Genomic DNA, 14804 nt, shown 5'->3' with positions numbered 1-14804 from the left:
TGAGAATGTGAAGGCACTTAGTCAGCCAATTATCTGAGCCTTCATGGTGATTTTTATATTAATACTAAAACACCCTGACCTAAAATACATAAAAGCATCCACTCTACTGCTGATCTAAGGCTCGGTGGACTTCCCCACTCCTTCCACCGCAGCTGGAGGAAGCATGTCCCCCTGGTCCTGAGGCTGTCAGGAGCTCCCAGGGGGACTCAGGGCGGGGGGGGGGGGGCTGGGGGCGGGGCTCAGGGGCCCCTCCCCTGCACCGGGCATGTTTCTCCAGCTGTAAAAGGAAAGGGCTGGACCCCTTGGCATCTGAGGCCCCTGTGGTGAGATGTTCCTGCTAAGGGGGAGATTTAGAAGCCCAATTCCGTCTGGGCCACGAACTGGCTCTGCACCTGCCCTTCCGTGCTTTAGCATCGGTGTGCCCTCTGATTCCAGTCCCTCCCTCACCGCCCCAGGCCCACTTGCCACCAGCAGTGGGAAGGGAAACTCCATGACTGCGGACCCAGGCTTTGGCAAAGAGCTGCTTTTTCCATTTCTCATCATTTCAAAATTCTTGTGTCTCTGGTCCATAGGCTTTCTTCCAGAGTATTAGAGTCTCCTCTGCCACTTTATAAATATCTACAAAGCAGTGGGACAAGAGCCCTACTTTGAGATCATAACAACATTCAGGGTGAGGAAACAGATCCATTAAAACCTCAGTATTAACTCAATTACTGTACTGAAAGGAAGTACCGTTTACATTGTTGATTAAGTCTTACTTTTCTATTGACGAACAAAAGCAGAAGAATGCTTCTCTCTGGAAGCTGAGAAAATAAAAATAACCATTGAAAGGCCCAGAGAAAGCTATTTTCTCTGAGCACAGAGTAGAGCAAGGGCAAATTCAGGTAAGCAACCATTAAAGGATTCCTGGGAATTTTTTTTTTTTTAATTCTGAAACGAAAGAACTCGAACACATCCTAAGCTTGTAAAGTCACATTAAAAGCCTCCTGAAAGGATGTTTCAGGCAGCTTCTGTGTGAAGAAAGCACACTCCCTTTGGTAGGCCAGAGAGCTTTTGAATGAAGCAATTCCAAATGGTCACCCAGGGGTTACCTCCCATTCGTTCAGCAAACACTTCCGGCGCATTTCCATACGAGGGGCTGGGGGCACAGCTGAATCACACAGTCCAGTGGAGGGAGGTGACAGATGTGCAACGTTCTATGGAAGCCCAAGAGAGGATGAGCTTGGGCCTCCCTAGATGGTCAGGGAGGGCATCTTCTATGCAAGCGAGACCATAGCTTGCTGTCCCCAACACTCGAGGGTGGCCGGCATCACACAGGGCTCCAAAGGGCACCTTCCAGAAGCAGCAACCCCTGACCATGAGGGCTGGGGGAGAAAATTGTGAAGAATCAGTTGGAAAAAGGAGAACAACAATCTGCTTAGTACCGAGCAGGGATTGGCAAACTTCTTCTGAGGCTTCGAGGTAACATCTGAGCACCGTGCTTGGCACACGGTAACACACACCACTTGAGCCGGAGAGCGTACACTGCCCCCCCCGACCTAGAACTCCCACAGCTCTTGGTGTATACTTCCCCTTGGGCACCTATTCTAGCTTGTCAGAAACTCGTGGGTCTGCTCCCCTACTAGAACGTTCGCTCTTCCCAATCAGGGGCCGTTCATTCTTTCATTTGCTACCTATTTACTGAGTGTGGACTATGGATAAGACACTTTGCCAGGCACTTGATAGACACGCCTCCATCCTTATGCTCTACATTGTTCTCCCGCCCTCTCCAGAGCCTCTTCTATGTAGTGGATACTAAATAATAACAGGGATGGTTGGAAAACCGTTCATTCATTTATTTAACTAACATTCATTAAGTACATAGTATGTGCACCCAGGTACTGTCCTAGATGCTGGGTATGGACATAGAAATCCCTGCCCTCCTCGAGGTCACATTCTGTTGGTGAGAAACAGCAAAAATTATGGGGTTTGCTAAATGGTGGTAAAGGTCATAGAACAAATGGAAACCAGGAAGGGGGATAGAAAGCTCGGCTGGGGATCGTGTGGGGAGCAGGACACCCATCTTGAATTGGGGACGTTAGAGAAGGGTGGTGGAGAGCAGTCCATGTTGATACCTGGGGGAAGTGCATTCCAAGCAGAGGGACAGCCACCACCTTCCAAAGTGGGGCATGCCTAACGAGTCTGACAAACAGCAAGGGGCGAGTGCGGCTGAGAGGTGGATTGGACCAGTGTGCTAATGGTGACAGCAGTGGGCAGTGTGTGCCCACGTGTGCGTCCTCATTTGCATGTGCCATGAAGGTATGAAGAGAAAGACAAGATCTACAAGTAGACCCACAGAAAGAAAACAGGACAAGGAACACCAAGCTGTGTGAAGAGCCAAGTGGGAGTTGGAGGCCCCCCGAGATGAGCGCCGCATCGCACCCTTGTAGCCAGAGTCACAGTTCCTTAGGCAGGTTGGAATTCTTTCATCAGTACAATGTGGCCTGCAGATACGCTCATTGGGAGGTCACTCCTAGAGCCTCGTGTGAGATCCGCCCCATGCCCTAGCTCCCCTGGCCCCCACTATTGATTATTTACAAGAAAGTAGGCAGTAAGAGGCAAAGAAAGCCTTTCGATGAGCACTTCGGTGTCATAAACTAAAAAGGCCTTTTCAAGATACACAGAGTAAACAGAGGTGATGTGTTTCCCCTTGTGACTTCCGGACATGATTGGAAATCACTGAATCCAACCTTTTCTTCCAGTCAAGGAAAGGCTCAGCAAGGGGAAGGGACGTGCCCAGGAGCACACAGCAATTTAGGGTAGGGCCAGAGTTAGAATTCAGGTCTCCCAGCACGACATGGTTCCCCTTTTAACATTTAAGACACCTGACAGCTTTGTGATTTTTCTCTAGCAATTACTAGTGAGGACATACTCTTTTCTTGCCTTAAATTGGCATCTAAGAGTTAATGACCACTACTTGGAGAAAAGAAAATAGCATTTGCAAGCAACCACAACAAAGAAATCCAGCTTTCACCGCCTGGTTCGTTGTGTTTTGTGTTTTGGGTGGCTTTTTTTTTTTTTTTTTTGTCATTAGTTAACCCTTCTGTGCTTAGGCTCCTTAGCTTGGACATCTATCTCCCCGCTCCACCCCTGCCTTGAGAATAAATCTTTCCATCAAGAAGTGTCTCAGAAATTATAAACAGAGCAAGAAAACCTTCACACCCTCTCACAGACAAATGCAGAGCGAGTGTGAGGATCCCCTTTTCCCCTCATACTAGAACATACCGGAAGATACACTGTGTTTCCAGAAATGCACCAAAGCTCTCACAGGGCCTGGCACAGGCCGCGTGAGTCTCGAGGCAAGCATATCCATTTGAGTCGCTCCTGAATTGAGTTAGCAGTACTCCAGCCATTGCCCCAAATCCTGCGTGTGCGGTGCCCATGAGGGAGCACATCGGCTCTGCGAGCACGGGTCGGCTCTGAGGAACACAGCCACCCTGGAAATCTTGAGTTGCCAGCAGCCACAGCTGGGAACGCTGAGGGGGGTGAGGGGCTGCCTTGATGATCTGCGGGGGTTGTCTGGAGGAGTGAGGAGGAGTCCCAAACCCAGCTTTCGCCATTTCTTCTACTTCCCCAAAATGTTCTATAGTACATTCCCCAAAATGTTCAAAGTGGCGCATTGGGGCCCCACTGGGCAGCCGTTCGAAGTCTCGCTGAAGGAGGATAGGAAGACTGAGGGTGTGTCAGGCCTTGCTCACGTGCACGGGAAGCCACCCAGCCCTCCCTGCTATGTGTGACTGCAGGGGGCTCCTTGTTGCTGACGTTAAAGAATTGCACCAAAATCTGTATCCAGACCTTGGTTCTGCCCAGAGTAGGACCCACAGAGACTTCTCTTCATAAACAGCGTGTGGGTGAACGGTCAGCAGTTAGCCAGTTCTGTCGCATGTCTTCGAGAATCTTAGAGAGATATTCAGAATCTTCCTTTTTCTGGCTTCCCTAATACTGCTCCTTGGGGGACTTTCAAGAATTGCACTTTGTTTATTGTGGTGACTGTATCTGGAGCAAATTGTCATCGTGGTTTCCACAAAACACTTTGATAATAGCCCAATATTGCACATCAAGCCTTTCCTAGCTGCCAGTAGCCATTCTGGCTGCAGGTAGAGAAATCATCACAGCTCTGAGCTGTTTCGTTCTCTGAAACATCACAATACTCGTGATAAATTTTCAAAATAAGAGCTACCTGTGTGGATAGACTGAACGCAAGAGGAAGAGTCACCCAGCTCTCTCTGCTGTCTTAAAACGAAAGAAGCAATACGGATGGAGTCACCAGGGGTTGTCAGAGGTGGTGAGACACCAGTGTCAACTGAGTTAGGAAAGGAGAAGCCTGGCTCATTCTAGAGCCCGGCCCCATAGCCCTGTGCGGCCTGGTCAGACAAGGCCGGAATGCAGTGATAATAAGTGAGCTCTTTCTACTCTGGGGCCTCTAGAGAAATCTAATGTGTTGGCAGAAGGATGTCCTACAGGACGTCCCCTGAGAGCAAGCTTCACCGCGCTTGGCCTTCAGACATGCTCACCACGCTAGACCTCAGGAGACAGTGACATTCTCGTGAGGTCTCAGCATGGGGGGGAGGCCTAGAAGGCCGGGGTCACTCTTTGCAGCCAGCCTCACCAGGCCTGTCTCTTCCCCTTCCCCCAGGAACACTCCATCCCCGGTGTCTCTCAACAACGTCTCTCCCATCAACGCAGTGGGCAGCTGTAACAACGGCCCGGTGACCATCCCCCAGCGCATTCACCACATGGCCGCCAGCCATGTCAACATCACCAGCAACGTGCTACGGGGCTACGAACACTGGGACATGGCCGACAAACTGACAAGAGAAAACAAAGGTATGCTCACCTGCTCTGCCCACGTTCATGGAACATGAAGCGCTCGAGTTTCCCGTGGTGCCCTTATCCTTCTGTCTCTCTGATTTCCAGGGTGTAGAGGAGGAAAGGGGGGGTTCACTCAGGGCGGACACAGTGACCAGTTTTTTTGCTGGGAGAGTGAACAAGGCCTGGGATTTTTTTTTCTCCTTCAAATGCTTAAATTAATCTGAACTGTGATGTGTTGGAAAATGACCGTTTCATATTTCCACTCGATGGTAAGGATGGGCCCTGAGAAACAGAGGCAAAGGAAAAAAGAATGATTTGCAAATGAATTAACATCCCATTGGCCTCTGTTGTCCACTTTCATCTTTGGGGGGGGTTGTGTTGTTTTCTCTTGTTTTGGAGAGGTGGGGTTGAACTGAAGGCCTGCTACCTTCATTACAGCCCTGGGCTCTGGGAGCACGCGGTAACACGGCTCATGTTCAGAGGCAAAGGCCAAAGCTCAGAGGGTGTTTTTCCCACCCTGACGGCTGGGGTGAAGGAGCGTGGTCCTGTTCGTGGGAACACAGGGGGTTTGCTGCAGAACAAATGCAGGCAGGACCCTGCTTCACCGGAGAGTGAGTCAGTGCTCCCTGGCAGCTCCTGCCGCCATCTGTGACCCTGGCCGTCGCCTAGCTTCACAGGGAAGCCTCGCCGTCCGGATGAGGGTGGGGCGCACAGACGGGCTACACTCGCACTGGCACGCTCAGCTTGCCCGGTTCTGGCGCGGCAGTCATACACAGTCAAGGTGGGGCCTGGCGTGGGCCTTCAGGAATCGGCTAGCGAAGGGCTGCCCGGCAGTTTAGACCAGCGGGACTGTCTGGCCTGGAACCAGGAGGCATGTGCGCCCTGCGGCCTGGGGGCCGCTGCTGGGCCTCGAGGTGGTGCGGGGCGCATGGAGTCATGGGTGTGGGTGCCACGAGGTCCCGGGCAGCCACGGAGCTTCCCGGGAAGCGGGTTGGGGCTGCGGGGCACGTACAGGCAGATGGGGGTTCTGTGCCTTTGACCAAAACCAACTTACCGGCCCCCTGACTCGAGCCTTCTCCCAAGCCCCAGTGTCCTCACAGCCCTGGCGGCTGCCCTTTCCTTCCTGCTCTGGGGCGGTTCTCTCTAGCGCCTGCCTACCGATCGGGATCGGGGCACGGACTTCCCCTTGCTTCTCCCTACTCACCATGACTCCTGCGGGGCTGCGTGTGTGGAGAGACAGCCCCACCGAGGTAGGAAGGGTGCAGATTCTGAAGACTGAGTGTTTAAGTTGGAATCCTGCCTGGGTCAGGTGGTGCTGGGCAACCTCAGGCAAGTTACGTAAATCTCTGAGCCGCTTCCTAGCTTCCATTTCTGTAATAGACAGAATAATGTCTGGAGCCGCTAGCATAAAATAGCAGGTTTGAGGTAGAAAGGCGGCAAATATTTGTTCTCTTACTCCATGTTATTATGAATCTCTGTAACTCCAAGATTCTGTGGCCATCAGAGCACATTCCATAATCTGAGACTTCGACTCACAGCCCGGCTATAAATTTACACTGACCCCTGGGACTATTCGCACGTATCGGTTACACCGGTTAACTGGAAAGAAATCGGGCCACAATTTCTACGTACCAGATACTATACTATTTGCCCTATCATTTGTTGCCTCGTTTGTCCCTGTTTTGTAGATAAGTGAGGCAAGGTTAAGAAACTCACCCTTGACATCATAGCTCCTAACACTGGACGCAGGAATTGAATCTAGAACTGCGTGATTCCGGAAGCTGAACTCTAAACCACTGGGCTACACTGCCCATCTAGAGAGCGAGATTAGTAAGAGGCCCTCCGAGATCTTCGGTGAGCTCCCGCCCTCACTTACCTGAGTGATGGACATTTCTTCACTTCTCTACTTCTCTAAGCTTCTGAAAATCCAAAGACAACTGGTCCAGATGGCCAGGCCCATCCAAAAGTTCTAGAATTGCAAGTGAAAGCATAAGCACCTTAAGACTTGCATGTCTACCTCCACTTTTCTCTCTTACTTTGTATTGGTAACTGGAGGGCAGTTCAATATTTATGGATTTCCATCATAATTGCATCCATTCTCAAAATCTGTTCAAGTAGTTCCTTCTAAATTAACCGCAGAACTTTCCAGGAGCGATGTGGTGGCTGTGCTGATATTGAAGGGAAATGGAGCTAATCTTATCCTTAGCCCAGTGTGTCAGGAGTTGTTAAGCTCCCTGCCTAATAGTGAATCAGAAACTCTGCTTAGAGACAGAGAGCCTGTCCCCATCTGTCTTGTCCACATAGAGTTGGGGGACCAAGGAACTTCCCATTGGGTTGGTACTCTGCATCCCACTGGGGACAACCATGTCCTTGCACTTCCCCGCCCCGCTCCGTGCCTGCCGCCCGTGCAGCTGCGGATGGCTTCTGGCAGAGACTCTGGTGCTAAAATCGGCCAACTCGGGTGATGCCGCACTCTGGCCTGTGCTCTAGAAGCTCCGTTCCCTACCTCCCCAGCTGCTTACTCAAAGCTGCTATTAAAATGGTGACCTGGGGGGGCGCCTGGGGGGCTCAACTGGTTAAGTGTCTGCCTTCAGCTCAGGTCATGATCCCAAGGGCCTGGGATAGAGTCCCGCTTGGGGCTCCCTGCTCAGCCAGGAGCCTGCTTTTCCCTCTGCCCCTCCCCCCTGCTCGTGATCTCTCCCTCTCTCTCATGCTCTCTCTCTCAAATAAGTAAGTAAGGTCTTTAAAATCTTTAAGTAAAATCTTTAAAAAAAATAAAATTTAGGGGCACCTGGGTGGCACAGCGGTTAAGCGTCTGCCTTCGGCTCAGGCATTCTGGGATCGAGCCCCACATCAGGCTCCTCCGCTATGAGCCTGCTTCTTCCTCTCCCACTCCCCCTGCTTGTGTTCCCTCTCTCGCTGGCTGTCTCTGTCTCTGTCGAATAAATAAATAAAATCTTTAAAAAATAAATAAATAAATAAATAAATAAATAAAATTTAAATTTAAAAATTTAAAAAATTTTTTAAAACTGGCGACCTGGGTATCTAGTTCGGAATGCCCCAGCGGGCCGTGCACAGAACACCCAGGGGGCGACCTGGCTCACGTGCGGCTCACGTTCATTCCGCAGGGACTTGGTCCTTTCGCATTCCTCTTAATATTGGGTTACATAAGAAAGTTTTTCAGATGCCAAAAATAATTTAGTCCTTTACCAGCAGAAATTACTTTGAGCACATAGTACAGGTTTAAAAGTATCACATAATCAAATGAAGTCGATACCTAGAGAAGGAGCCCATATGTTACGCATAACGGGAAGAAGCGGTGCACTATTGAGTGAAATACCATCCGCTGGCCAATCAAGCGTGTGCAGCCTCCTGTCCCCTTGAACATGGCCTTCAGCGCCGCCCCCGCCGCCAGACTCCTCCCCACCGAGCGGGGCAAGTGCGGGCCGCAAGGCTGCGGCTGCGTCCTCTGTAGGGAGCGCACAAAGAGGCCGCCTGGGAGCCCTCTCCTAACCAAGGTCAGCGTGGTGGCAGACAAATAAAGGCAGACGTGGAAAGGGGACGCCTAGAGACTTTTCTAGACATCAGATAGTCTTTTCCACATACCTCCCGCCCCACTCGAAAGCAGACGAAAACTCCAGCCCCAGTGCTTAGCCGTGTGGCCTCGGCACTGCCCCTTTTCCACATCAGCTGGAGGGGGATCAGCCTGGGTAGTCTTACCGTCCACGTCCTTGGAGGCCAGGAGGGAGTTGTTAACGACAGATATTTGCAGGTCATTTCCCTTCCCTAAAGGAACTGGTAATAAGACTTACCGAATCAGATGCCTTCTAGACGTTTATTTAGCGTTAGATGCTGATGGCTATAATTGCTGTCCAGGTTCACTGGCTATGGCTGCAGCATGCCGAGAAAAATCAGTAAACTCAGTTCATTTAGACAAAGGGAAAAGAGAATACTTTCAGGTCAGTAACACATACAATGGCAACAGCTCGATACCCTATTGACGGTTGCTCCCTACCATTTTGTGTATATGGGCCTCTTTCTAAATATAAATTTATAATACCTAAAAATACAAATTCTCTATGTAATATTAAAATATATTCAAATACATTTTATTTTACATATATAATTTATGTGTATATTTTAATATATATAAACGTTATGCATCTTTATTATACGAACATATACAAATATATAGACAACTACATTTTTATATATAATGTTGTGATGTGTGTGTGTGCGCGCACACTTCACAAACCTCCACAGGATTAGAACATCTGAGAGAATATATAGTGATTTGAAAAAACTGACTATGAATTAACAGATCTACATGAATTTGTGTCTTATTAATCACAGTAACACAAACAGTATTGACGCCGTAGAGTTTTTGAATCTACCTAACGATTAAAGTCGTAGTGCCTCCCATACATATGGAGCTTCAGTCCCCTAGCACATAGTCTATAAATTTTTGTTGAATGAATGAATAAACAATGAAAACCTTCCCAACGTCCGTGTCGTCGCGGGAAGGCAGCTTAAGCAATCTGGTGCGTATTTCCGTGATGATATCCAAAGGCCTGACCGAGGTCTGCCCTGATTTTCAGAATTCTTCGGCGATCTGGACACACTGATGGGACCCCTGACCCAGCACAGCAGCATGACCAATCTCGTCCGCTACGTTCGCCAGGGACTGTGTTGGCTGCGCATCGATGCCCATTTGTTGTAGTGGGCACATCCCCATCTCCAGCATCACCACCCATCACTCTACCTCTGCCAGAGCACCAACGGTCACTGGTGGAACTCCACTCATTTGGGAAAGTTCTCTTTGCTTATGTTTGTTTTTACGCTTCTTTTGATATCTGTGAAAAGCAGAAGTCATTGTAAGTGGACACTACAACTTGAGAGCAGTATATGTTTTATTACTTAGTCATTTTTCAGTATTTTATATGCATTTCTCAGATCCCACCATCCTTTTGTGCTTGATACAATGACACAGTCCCTACAGTATTGTTTTAAGTCCACACTACCCAAAACAAAGAATGGGAAGTACTAGTGATGATAACAGGTTCCTGAGAAACGACACGAGATGTCTTACATATATATATATATGAACTTAGACACAAAGGACCTACAAAGATTCAAATTTTCCACAATAGCCATTCCCCAAACTGTACTCTTATGTCCAGAAAAGAACGCATTTCAGAATCCACTGTTAAACTTTGGTGGTTCCCACAGACTCCGTCTCCAGGTGAGAAGTTTCATTGTCAAAACCCACTGGTTACATGTTGTAGCCACATCGTAAAATCAAGAGTATTAAGAAAACAAACAAACATAGCAATGCCACTCTTAAAACAATGCTATGGCATACAACCAGAGGACTTTCTTGCTGGCATCCCTTCCCTGATGCCCTATTTTTAAAATTTGAATGAGATGAAGTGGCAACATTTATTTCGACAACTTTAAGGCATCGGCTGGCATTAAATGTTTTTGAACTCCCCGATCTGAAGCGTAAATCCTCACCTGGGGTTCTCTTTGTGTAAAGCTCTCCTTTTGAGGGGCAGTTAAGTGGGTGCACACCCTAGGAGCCAAAATACTGCCCTCCAGGATTAGAGATGAGAGATTAGGAGAGGTCTGGAAATGTCCAAGGAACTCATACCTCTGCCTCTTTGGCAGTTGGTAGGCAGGTCTGTTACCGGCAGGATATTTTTATTGTATTTTGCTCAAATCTCTGGAAACAAAAGTCAAATTATCACTACCTAGGAGTTAGAATATACAGTTTGCTTCCAATTATAATCCACATTTTCTAGTTCACAGTGTTTCTCCTCCTCCTCTTTTTTCTCCTCCTCTTCTTCCTCCTCCTCTTCCCCTTCTTCCTCCTCCTCTTTTCTCTTCTTCTTCTTCTTCTTCTTCTTCTTCTTCTTCTTCTTCTTCTTTCTTCTTCTTCTTCTTCTTCTTCTTCTTCTTCTTCTTCTTCTTCTTCTTCTTCTTTTCTTTGATCTTTCTTTACCTTTTTTTGGGCTCATTAGCTTTTGACTGAAATACAGATATCACTGATTTTATTCAAGCCTATATTAGCATGAATCATTTCCATGAACATTCCAGAGAAAACTCCAAACTCTCTAAGTAGTGGCTAGCCCTTTAATGAAAAATGAGTCTTGGGGTAACGCTTCACCCTAGGGTGCTTTGAAAGAACCCTGAAGATTGGGAACAGCTCACCTAATTTGGAGACATTTCCACATCACTTGTAACTATCCCCACCCCTTCTGATCCTCCACATTCATTTTATGTCCCCAAACATCACCATGTAAATATCATCTTTGGTGTTCCATCTCATCAGAAGAATCCCCCACCTGTAGTCAGCACTATTGATACGTTAGTTCTTTATAATTACCTGCTGGTATATAATTCCACATCACCTTGAATCTGTTGAGTTTATAGAATTCTGTTCACTGAGTGATGACCAGATAAATAATAGACATATGCACATGAAAGGTGCAAACTTGTATGATTCTCAAAGCCGGTCATGCAAGTCTGATAGGAACAGCAAAGGATCACCCTGCACTCTCATCATCGAGGTTAAGTACATTCCCAGTTGCAAAAGAGCCAGACTCGAGCTCCGCTCTGGTCATCTTTGAGTTCAAGATCCTTTGTTTTATAATGAGGTTGTGGAAGTTGTACTCTAATGGCTGAGGCCATGTGGTCAGGTGACTGAACCCAGCACTTTCTATGCTCCCACTGCGGTTGAGCTTTACGTTCGAGGTCTCCACAACAACACACACACACATGCAGACATGCATACAGACAAATGAAACCTGAGAGAATCTTTTCTGAGCCTCTTAAATGGGGAAGATGATACTATGAATGACTCCAAACACCCAAGGTGGGTGTCACATGTAAAAATTAAGCTGATGGCTTTGCAGTGACTCAAGTTCTCTGTTCGCTTTCCGTGGCTTACCAGGTAGATCGCCTGACTATTACCATTCATGAAGCCCACTGGCTTGACTTGTAAATTCAACCTAAACCACGATCCTAAACATCACGGATTTAGGGGTAGATTCTTCTTGAAATTCAGTCTCCAGAAACTAGACCCTCGAACGCGAGGGGCAGTTTCCAAGAGAAACCAGCATCTTGCCTCTCGGATGAAAGACCCGTAGCTCTAGTTTCGGGGAGTCCTTGTATCTACTTTACATACAACAGGGAGGCAGCAGAGAAGCCTGCCGCCCCGTGTCACCCTCCGGTGGCTGACAGTACAGTGTGTGCCAAAGCAGCAGCATGGTGATCAAAGCTGACAGTTGAGCCCAGGATCGCCACCTGATTGTTTAGCAGACCCATTTGTAAAGCAGCTTAGAAGCCAATTAAACATGGCGGAGGAATGGCCTTCCTATCCCCGGAGATGAGACAGTCTTTTGGTTTCACGATTAAGGATTGTTGCTGTTTTCTAGGCACTGTATCCATCACATTGTGAGTGGTGACGTGTGTCATAGGTGTGCGGTTATGTGAGGGACGGAGATATTTTGTCCGGTAAATCTCTTCAGCGTACCAGTGTGTGGGAGGGATGTAGGACATGTGGATGGCAGTGACGGGTCCTGCCTGGAGACCTTGACGGAGGCTTGGTGAGACACAGCTCCATGAGCACACGGAGGTAGGGGATGGACAGGGTATCGGGCATCTTTACCAGAGCAAGTACACAGAGGGATCTCGGCCCCGCTACGTGACGCAGGTGGGGCCACCGCTATGCCTTCCTTTGTCACCCAAGCTCCAACCACAGAGAGTTTGACAAGTTTGTGTTAGGATGTGGGCTTGGCTTTGTATTTTTAATTAACTTTGGATTTTTTAGTGGTTTTGTCATATTACTGTCTGAGTTTGGTAGGTAGGATTAATTTGAAAAGAGTATACTAGTGTGGTCCTCGGGGTAGAATTTAGCCGTAAGCATGTTGTTAGCCAGCCTGTAGACTGTTAATTACTTAATAATCTCATTGGGAAAATACTCGTAGTTTTACATTTGGATGACATCATTGGAAAGGCAGATTAGCTGCTGCTAACTTTTAAAAGACTCGAGGTTGACATAAAAAGTTTCAAATCTTCAGTCAATAACCAAGTTGCTAAATTGGAAACCATTGGCTAAAATGTGTTTTGTTGCGTTTCCAAATGTACGGATTTGCATTTGGACATCGCACCGCTAAATGCGTTGGAAAGATACTTGCTCTGTCGTATCTTTCCCAGAGCTGTCTGATTCGGAGATCGTTTTATTCAAATTTGCATCCTGGAGGTTGAAGTTGGAGTATGAAGTTGGAAAGCGTTTTTGAAGGCAGAATCAATTGAGCTGTGAGGGCTCCCCCCTCACACACTTCTCAACAGACATGAAAACACTCACCTGCGTGAGCTGGCAGGTGCGAGAACCAAACTGGATCGCTGAGTAGGACTGCTCAGCAAGGCGATGAGCCGCTTGCTTAGAGAAGCGTCACTATCCCCATTGAGAAACTGTGTGGCGAGACGGCTACACAATATCAAACGAATGGGTTGATTCAGCGCCCCCAGATCCAGTTCTGCGGGGGAAAACTATTGAGCCAGTTGTCACTGCTCGGTCACACAACTGGCAGACTAAACTCTTCGTCGTTATGGTTGTCGTTGTTGTTGTTGTTTGTTTGTTTGTTTGTTTGTTTGTTTTTCCACCCGCACAGCCTTATTTCATAATTAAACCCTGATTCATTTTCTCTCCGGTGTTAGCAAACTCCAGCAGCAGTGATGGCGTCTGTGTATTGATAATTGGCATTTACCCTGGCAGGAGGCTAATCAGATAGGCTGGTCTCAGACGTTAATCCTACCATCTGATATTTTCAGGGAAAGAACGTAGTTCCCTTTCCATTCTCCTCCTCGCAAATCTAGAAGCCCTCTTTACCAAGAGCATCACATTTTCCTCTGTAATCCATCGACTCAAAGAAAATTGCATTGTGGGGAGGGTGGAGGGGGGTGGGGGGTGGGGTGGAGGGTAGGGAAGCCCTTCCAGGCCAGGCTGCAGTTCTTGTCCCTTTCTGCTTCTGACATGAGATGTTAATGAATCATTCATCAGGCTCGCATTGGGTTAGGGGACACTGAACTGCTTTTCCGATCCATGATCAATCATCGTTCTTCTAAGAGTTTGGAGCTTTGCTGTTTCATTAACTGTGCAGTGTAGACTAATGGTGTTTAATAAAAATCATTCAAAATTTCAAACTCTTTTGCCAGTGACCTCGATTTTGTTGGCTCTTTGCTTTGTACTAGACTTTGAGGAGGGAAGGGGGAAGCAAAGGAAGCCTGCTGCCGGGCACCTGGCAGGATGCCGTGGTGGCGAACCCAGTGCCCGCCAGCACTTGCTGGGGCAGACCAGCTGGGGGAAAGCTCCCGAGGAATGCTGCAGTGGATGCTTTCAGCCGGGGCTAGCTTGTTCCTATGAGGGCCTCGTTGTTCTCCAGCCTCTGCAGCAGGAAGCCAGCAGCCATATCCGGAGCTTAATAAGAGCTGTAAACGCTTTACCTATTTGGTTTTGGCCTGCACCGCTTGCGCGGCTACCAAATAGGAGAAGTATCTCTGAGAGGATGCCCAGGGGTGACAGCGGTAGCCAAATGCATCCCGACGTGCTCCGGCCTTCTGTGAACTCAGTGGAGGAAGAGATCGGGCGGAGGCAGAGTGGGAGAAACCCCTGAACAGGCTGAGTTGGTGCCGCGTTGCCCAGTTGGAGAGCTAGCTTCTCCTTCAGTCAGCCTGGCATACAACCGGCGGTGTACTGGTAAAATGTTTAACAGCCAGCCCTCTGAGAACAGAACGCACCTGACTTCCTTGTAGGGTTTGTCAGTTTCCGTAGTGTAAATATCCCCACCGTGGCTGATCTCAAGCCACTAGCTATGATGTCGCAGATCGCAGAGTTGGGAAGAGGTGCACACAAAGTTGGGAGTCCGGGCAAGACAGCTCCAACACACTGC

The 14804-nt window shown here is 48.3% G+C and overlaps 1 protein-coding gene across 5 annotated transcripts in view; it reads left to right on the top strand.

The window, feature by feature from the left end:
* AFF2 (ALF transcription elongation factor 2) overlaps positions 1 to 14105 on the top strand; it is a 453109-nt gene extending 439004 nt beyond the window's left edge. For all 5 annotated transcript variants that reach the window (XM_087859684.1, XM_087859681.1, XM_087859683.1 and 2 more), the window contains 2 exons: positions 4676 to 4866; positions 9450 to 14105. In XM_087859684.1, the coding sequence (XP_087715810.1) occupies positions 4676 to 4866; positions 9450 to 9571 (313 nt within the window). In that variant the 3' untranslated portion in view covers positions 9572 to 14105. The remainder of the gene's footprint in view (positions 1 to 4675; positions 4867 to 9449) is intronic.
* The last annotated feature ends 699 nt before the right edge of the window (positions 14106 to 14804 follow it).

The sequence above is a fragment of the Ursus americanus genome, chromosome X, assembly GCF_024610735.1.
Source record: "Ursus americanus isolate L20-20 chromosome X, mUrsAme1.1.p, whole genome shotgun sequence".
Lineage (NCBI taxonomy): Eukaryota > Metazoa > Chordata > Mammalia > Carnivora > Ursidae > Ursus > Ursus americanus.
Note: the sequence above shows the minus strand (reverse complement) of the source record. Positions and strands in the feature narration are given on the sequence as shown.